Source organism: Salvelinus sp. IW2-2015, unplaced genomic scaffold (genome assembly GCF_002910315.2).
Source record: "Salvelinus sp. IW2-2015 unplaced genomic scaffold, ASM291031v2 Un_scaffold1010, whole genome shotgun sequence".
Classification (NCBI taxonomy): domain Eukaryota; kingdom Metazoa; phylum Chordata; class Actinopteri; order Salmoniformes; family Salmonidae; genus Salvelinus; species Salvelinus sp. IW2-2015.
In genome coordinates this window covers 133,045-140,951 of record NW_019942685.1, presented here as the reverse complement: position 1 = coordinate 140,951, position 7,907 = coordinate 133,045, and the positions used below count along the sequence as shown (strand labels likewise).

The window sequence follows — 7,907 nt, the reverse complement described above, 5'->3', positions numbered from 1 at the left end:
TAGTATTAGATAGGGGAGGGGTGTTTTGTAGTATAGAACTAGGCGAGCCGGTGTGTTGTAGTAATTAGAACTAGCGAGGCCGGTGTGATTGTAGTTATTAGAACATAGGGCGAGGCCGGTTGTTGGGTATTAGAACTAGGGCAGGCCGGTGTGTTGTGAGTTTTAGAAACTAGGGCGAGGCCGGTGTGTTGTAGTGTCTAGAACTAGGCGTGAGGGCCGGTGTGTTGTAGTGTTGAGAACTGGGCGAGGCTGTGTGTTGTAGTATTAGAACTAGGGCGAGGCCGGTGTGTTGGTATTATTAGACTAGGGCGAGGCCCGGTGTGTTGTAGGTATTAGAACTAGGGCGAGGCGGTGTTTGTAGTATTAGAACTAGGCGAGGCCGGTGTGTTGTAGTATTAGAACTAGGGCGAGGCGGTGTGTTGTAGTTAGAACTAGGGCGAGGCCGGTGTGTTGTATTGTTAGAACTAGGGCGAGGCCGGGTGTGTTGTAGTGTTAAAACTAGGGCGAGGCCGGTGTGTTGTAGTGTTAGAACTAGGGCGGGCCGGTGTGTTGTAGTGATTAGAACTAGGGCGAGGCCGGTTGTTGTTAGTGTTAGAACATAGGGGCGGTGGCCGGTTGTGCTGTAGTATTAGAAACTAGGGCGAGGCCGTGTGTGTTGTAGTGTTAAGAACTAGGGCGAGGCGGTGTGTTGTAGATTAGAACTAGGGCGAGGCGGGTGTGTGTGTAGTATTAAACTAGGGCGGTGTTTGTAGTTTAGAAACTAGGGCGGAGCCGGGTGTGTTGTAGTATTAGAACTAGGCTGAGGCGGTGTGCTGTAGTAGTTAGAACTAGGGCTGAGGCCGGGTGTGCTTGTAGTGTTAGAAACTAGAGCCGATTGTGTTGTAGTATTAGATGCTGTGAACTAGGCCGGTGTGTTGTTATTAGAACAGGGCGAGGCCGTTGAGTGTTACAGCGTGTTGTAGTAATTAGACTAGGCCGGCTTGTTTGTAGTATTGACTAGGCGCAGGGCCGGTGTGTTGTAGTATTAGAATAGGCGAGGCGGTGTGTTGTAGTATTAGAACTAGGGCGAGGCCGGTGTGTTGTAGATTAGAACTAGGGCGAGGCCGTGTGTTGTAGTATTAGAAACTAGGGCGAGCCAGGCGTGTGTTGTAGGTATTAGACTAGGGCGAGGCCGGTGTGTTGTAGTGTTAGAACAGGGCGAGGCCGGTGTGTTGTAAGTTTAGAACTAGGCGAGGCCGGTGTGTTGTAGTATTTAGAACTAGGGCGAGGCCGTGTGTTGTAGTATTAGAACTAGGGGAGGCCGGTGTGTCTGTAGTATTAGAACAGGGCGAGACGGTGTGTGTCGTTTTAACTAGGGCGAGGCCGGTGTGTATGTAGTGTTAGAACTAGGGCGAGGCGGTGTGTGTTGTAGTATTAGAACTAGGCGAGGCCGGTGGTGTGTAGTGTTAGAACTTAGGCGAGGCCGGTGTGCGTAGTGTTAGAACTAGGCGTGTTTGTGTTAACAAGGCCTGAGGCCGGTGTTGTGTTAGTATTTAGAACTAGGCGAGGCCGGTGTGTTGTAGTATTAGAACTAGGGCAGAGGCCAGGTGTGTTGTAGTATTAGAACTAGGGCGAGGCCGGTGTGTTGTAGTATTAGACTAGGCGAGGGCGGTGTGTTGTGTATTAGAACTAGGGCGAGGCGGTGTGTTGTAGTATTAGAACTAGGCGAGGCCGGTGTGTTGTAGTATAGAACTAGGCACGGTGTAGTGTAGTGTTAAACTAGGCGAGGCCGGGTGTGGTAGTGTTAGAACTAGGGCCGAGGTGGCAGTGTGTGTTGTAGTGTTAGAACTAGGGCGAGGCCGGTGTGTTGTAGTTAGAACTAGGGCAGGCCGGTGTGTTGTAGTGTTATGTTAGAACTAGGGCGAGGCCGGTGTGTTGTAGTGTTAGAACTAGGGCGAGGCCGGTGTGTTGTAGTGTTAGAACTAGGGCGAGGCCGGTGTGTTATAACGTTATTATAACTATGGCAGGATTGGCCACGTGACTTATGTTATAATACAGGTCTGTTATAACTGTGGCAAGGCTGGCCACGTGGCCCGAGACTGTGACCATGCCAACGAGCAGAAGTGCTACTCCTGTGGAGGTTTTGGACACATCCAGAAGGGCTGTGAGAAGGTCAAATGTTACAGGTGAGTTTACACATCCAGAAGAGCTGTTAGGTGAGTTAACACACAGGTACTGTGTGGGTTCGGGACCGGCCCACGCCCCTTCTGGTATAAAACTCTCTCCAATCTATCCTCTCTGTCACGGTCTCTATCCCCTATAAAGGAAAATATGCACGTAAAAAACAATTTTAAGAACATTTACAAAATCTATATATTTTTAAACAAAGTAGTGAAGTGTTACTGGGGAGTCCTGGATGTGCTACCTGTCACTTTCTCCTAGACTTGTTAAAGCCACATGGTAAACGGACTGATGCACAGACCCAGTACTGTGCTTTCTGAAGACTAACACACAGACTCATTACATTTACATTTAAGTCATTTAGCAGACGCTCTTATCCAGAGCGACTTACAAGTTGGTGCATTCACCTTATGATATCCAGTGGAACAACCACTTTACAATAGTGCATCTAACTCTCTTTTAAGGGGGAGGGGGGGGGTTAGAAGGATTACTTTATCCTATCCTAGGTATTCCTTAAAGAGGTGGGGTTTCAGGTGTCTCCGGAAGGTGGTGATTGACTCCGCTGACCTGGCGTCGTGAGGGAGTTTGTTCCACCATTGGGGTGCAAGAGCAGCGAACAGTTTTGACTGGGCTGAGCGGGAACTGTACTGTACTCATCACTGTGCTTCCATCTTGAAAACACTCCCTTCTCTTAGCTAAACCTCATCTCTCCTCTGTCTCCCACCAGGTGTGGTGAGATCGGCCATGTTGCCGTCCAGTGCAGCAAGGCCAGCGAAGTCAACTGCTACAACTGCGGAAAGTCTGGTCACCTGGCTAAAGAATGCACCATCGAGGCCACGGCCTAGTGCTCTGCTGCCTTCCTACGCCCCTCCTTCACCTGGATGATTGGATTATTTTGTCTGAAACCTCCCCTCTGGCTACGGAGGCTGCTCCCAGACCAGTCCGCTGTAAAGGGGCGGAATAATACACTTTCTGCATTTAATCAAAAATGTTTACTTTGGTAGAGGTTAATGTACAATGGTTTGTTAAAGAAGCCATTTCCCATGCCACTGGTGACCAGGGATGAGTTCATGTCCTCCCTACCAGGTCCGGGAAACCAGTCGGAATGAAAGTCTGTCGGAACTTTTTAGTTTTTTGGAAGAAAACGGACTAGACCTGAGACAGCAGCACCACCCAGTGGTCGTTATGGGTTCGGTCCGACAGCAGCATGCAGACAGACCAGGACCAAACCCGTCACAACATGGTGTATGAATACAGACAGTCATAGCTAATTCACAAGAAGATAAAACTTTGTTTTTGTACAGTGTTAGCTGCTGAGTGTCAGAATCAGTCTTGATCCAGTAGTAAGTTGATGTGTTATATAATCATGGAAACGGATCAGAAAAAGAAAGGCTAAGAGAGAGAATGTTTTCACAAATCTAAATGTTATTTTTCTACAAAATAACACTTAGACCTGTGGTTCCCAAACGTTTTCAACCGGGCCCCCTTCCATAATTATTTTGGGGGTAGTGGGGAGCTCTGCGCCGACCTTCGCACACCCGACAGTTTAGGAACCACTGACTTGGACTACTGTAAAAAAATATATAATTTGCTTGTACTCAGTTTAAGTGGAAAGGTAATGCAACTGAAAATCCTCCAACATAATGTCATTTTAATCTCAATAAAGCACAAGGGGAGTTAGACTGAACTATTTTCTGAGTTGATCAGATTCCATCGTTGCAATGCATTACTTATTTTTATTCACATTGACAAACTACAAGCGCATACAGTATTCAACATGTACCTCCTAGGCGACGTTACAGTGTAAATAAAGCCATCTATATCAGTTTCAGCAGCACCAGAGAGAGTACCTCTAGGTGACGTTACAGTGTAAATAAAGCCATCTATATCAGTTTCAGCAGCACCAGAGAGAGTACCTCTAGGTGACGTTACAGTGTAAATAAAGCCATCTACAGTGGGGCAAAAAGTATTTAGTCAGCCACCAATTGTGCAAGTTCTCCCACTTAAAAAGATGAGAGAGGCCTGTAATTTTCATCATAGGTACACTTCAACTATGACAGACAAAATTAGATTTTTTTTTCTCCAGAAAATCACATTGTAGGATTTTTTATGAATTTATTTGCAAATTATGGTGGAAAATAAGTATTTGGTCCTACAAACAAGCAAGATTTCTGGCTCTCACAGACCTGTAACTTCTTCTTTAAGAGGATCCTCTGTCCTCCACTCATTACCTGTATTAATGGCACCTGTTTGAACTTGTTATCAGAACCTGCACAATTGGTGGCTGACTAAATACTTTTTTGCCCCACTGTATACAATTATCTGGTCCCTCAGTCAAGCAATGATTTTCAAACACAGATTCAACCACAAAGACCAGGGAGGTTTTCTCGCAAAGAAGGGCACCGATTGGTAGATGGGTTAAAATAAAAAGACATTGAATATCCCTTTGAGCATGGTGAAGTTATTAATTACACTTTGGATGGTGTGTCAATACACACAGTCACTACAGAGATACAGGCATCCTTCTTAAAACTCAGTTGCCAGAGGAAGGCTCAGAGATTTCACCATGAGACCAATGTTGACTTTAATGGCTGTTATAGAAAACTGAGGATGGATCAACAACATTGTAGCTAACCTAAATAACCGAGTGAAAAGAAGGAGGCCTGTACAGAATAAAAAATATTCCAAAACATGGATCCTGTTTGCAACAAGGCACTAAAGTAATACTGAAAAATGAGGAAAAGCAATTCATTTTTTTTTGTCCTGAATACAAAGTGTTATTTTTGGGGAAAATCCAACACAACACATCACTGAATACCACTCTACATATTTTCAAGCATAGTGGTTGCTTCCTCATGTTATAGGGGTATGCTTGTAATCGTTAAGGACTGGGGAGTTTTTCAGCATAAAAAAGAAGCTAAGCACAGGCAACCTGGTTCAGTCTGCTTTCCACCAGACACTGGGAGAGGAATTCAACTTTCAGCAGGACAATAACCTAAAACACAAGGCCAAATATACACTGGAGTTGCTTCAGGAACTGTGAATGTTCCTGAGTGGCAGAGTTTTGACTTAAATCTCCTGAAAATCTATGGCAAGAGCGGAAAATGGTTGTCTAGCAATGATCAACAACCAATTTGACAGAGCTTGAAGACTTTTGAAAAGAATAATGGGAAAATGTTGCACAGTCCAGGTTTGGAAAGCTCTTAGAGACTTACCCAGAAAGACTCACGCACTACTTGTAGTGCTCAGGTGAAGTTGAACCGTTTGATGTGTTATATAATCAATGGACACGGGATCAGAAAAAAGAAAGGCTCAAGAGAGAGAATGTTTTCCACAAATTCTAAATGTTATTTTCTACAAAATTACACTTAGACCTGTGGTTCCCAAACGTTTTCAACCGGGCCCCTTCATAATTCATTTTGGGGTAGTGGGGGAGCTCTCGCGACGACCTTCGCACCCCGACAGTTTTAGGGACACCACTGAACTGGACTACTGTAAAAAAAATAATATAATTTTGCTTGTACTCAGTTTAAAGTGGAAAGGTAATCGAACTGAAAAATCCTCCAACATAATGTCATTTTTAATCCTCAATAAAGCACAAGGGAAGTTAGACTGAACCTATTTTACTGAAGTTGATCAGATTCCATCGTTGCAATGCATTACTTATTTTTTATTCACATTGACAAACTAAAAGCGCATACCAGTATTCAACATGTACCCTCCTAGGCGACGTATACAGTGTAAAATAAAGCCACTATATAGTTTTTCAGCAGCACCAGAGAGATAGCCTTTTCTAAGGTGACGTTAAGTGGTAAAATAAAGCCATCTATTCAGTTTTTCAGCAGCATCCAGAGAGAGTACCTCTAGGTGACGTTACAGTGGTAAATAAAGCATCTACAGTGGGGCCAAAAAGTATTTAGTCAGCACCATTGTGCAAGTTCTCCCACTTAAAAAGATGAAGAGGCCTGTAATTTTCATCAATAGGTACACTTCAACTATGACAGACAAAATGAGGGGGAAAAAAATCACATTGTAGGATTTTTATGGTGGAAAAATAAGTATTATGGGTCACCTACAAACAAGCAAGATTTCTGGCTCTCACAGACCTGTAAAGTCTTCTTTAAAGAGGCTCCTCTGTCCCTCCACTCGTTACCTGTATTAAATGGCACTGTTTGAGACTTGTTATCAGTATACAAAGACACCTGTCACAACCTCAAACAGTCACACTCCATTTAACTCTCACTATGGCCAAGAAACCCCAAAGAGCTGTCAAAGGGACACCAAGGAAACAAAATTGTCAGACCTGCACCAGGGCTGCGCAGACTGAATCTGCAATAGGTAAGCAGCTTTGGTTTGAAGAAATCAACTGTGGGAGCAATTGTAAGGAAATGGAAGACATACAAGACCACTGATAATCTCCCTCGGTCACAATGATCTATCAAGAACGGTGAAGCAAAAATTCCAGAACACACGGGGGGACCTACGTAAAAAAGCCACCATCAAAGTAACACACTACCGCCCGCAGGGACTCAAATCCTGTAGTGGCCAGACGTGGTCCCCTCTGCTTAAGCCAGTACATGTCCAGGCCGTCTGAAAGTTTGGCTAGTAGAGCATTTGGATGACCCAGAAGAAGATTGGAGAATGTCAAACTATGGTCAGCTGAACCGTAAAATATAATCTTTTTTTGGTAAAAACTCAACTCGTGCGTGTTTTGGAGGACAAAGAAATGCTGAGTTGCACTCCAAAGAAGCACCATAACCTACTGTGAAGCATGGGGGTGAAACTTCATGGCTTTGGGGCTGTTTTCTGCAAAAGGGGAACCACGACGACTGATCCGTGGTAAAGGAAAGACTGAATGGGGCCATGTATCTTGAGATTTTGAAGTGAAAACCTCCTTCCATTCAGCAGGGCACTTGTCAAGATGAAAACGTGGCTGGTGTTCTTTCAGCATGACCAATGAAATCCCAAACACACCGCCCGGGCAACGAAGGAGTGGCTCCCACACGTAAGAAGTTTTCAAGGTCCTGGAGTGGCCTAGCCAGTCTCCAGATCTCACACACCCATAGCAAAATCTTTGGAGGGAGTTGAAGTCCGTGTTGCCCAGGCAACAGAAACCCAAAACATCCTTGCTCTACAGGAAGATCCTCGACAAATGGAGGAATGGGCCAAACATACCAGCAACAGTGTGTGAAAACCTTGTGAAGACTTACAGAAAACGTTCTTGAGCCTCTGTCAATTGCCAACAAAGGGTATATTTAACAACGTAATTGAGAAACTTTTGTTTATTGACGCAAATAACTTATTGTCCACAACATAATTTTGCAAAATAAATTCATTAAAAATCGTACTGTATGTGCATTTTCTGGATTTTTTTTTCCTCTCATTTTGTCTGTCATACGTTGAAGTGTACCTATGATGAAAATTACAGGCCTCTCTCATCTTTTTAAGTGGGAGAACTTGCACAATTGGGTGGCTGACTAAATACTTTTTGCCCCACTGTAGCAGGTCTATCATAAAATATTAGAACTGTAGATGTAGCCCTGTTCCACTCGTCATAGTATAGTAGAGGAAGAGATCTAGGCTGGTCTCTTCATAATATAACAAGAGACAGTGATTTAGCATGGTATGTCATAATATAATAGAGACCCCAGTAGAATTTCTAGCTGGTCTATCATAATCTAATAGAGACAATAGAATTATAGGCTTGGTCTGTCGTAATATCAATAAATACAGTAATGTAGTGGGTC

General features: G+C 44.1%; 1 protein-coding gene across 1 annotated transcript; it reads left to right on the top strand.

The window, feature by feature from the left end:
• Positions 1 to 1,992: 1,992 nt before the first annotated feature.
• Positions 1,993 to 3,389, top strand: LOC112069427 (CCHC-type zinc finger nucleic acid binding protein; the record flags this gene model as incomplete). The annotated part of the gene is made up of 2 exons (XM_024136765.2): positions 1,993 to 2,165; positions 2,888 to 3,389. Coding segments are annotated over 2 exons (291 nt in total), but the record flags the coding sequence as incomplete, so codon positions are not given.
• Between the last annotated feature and the right edge of the window lie 4,518 nt (positions 3,390 to 7,907).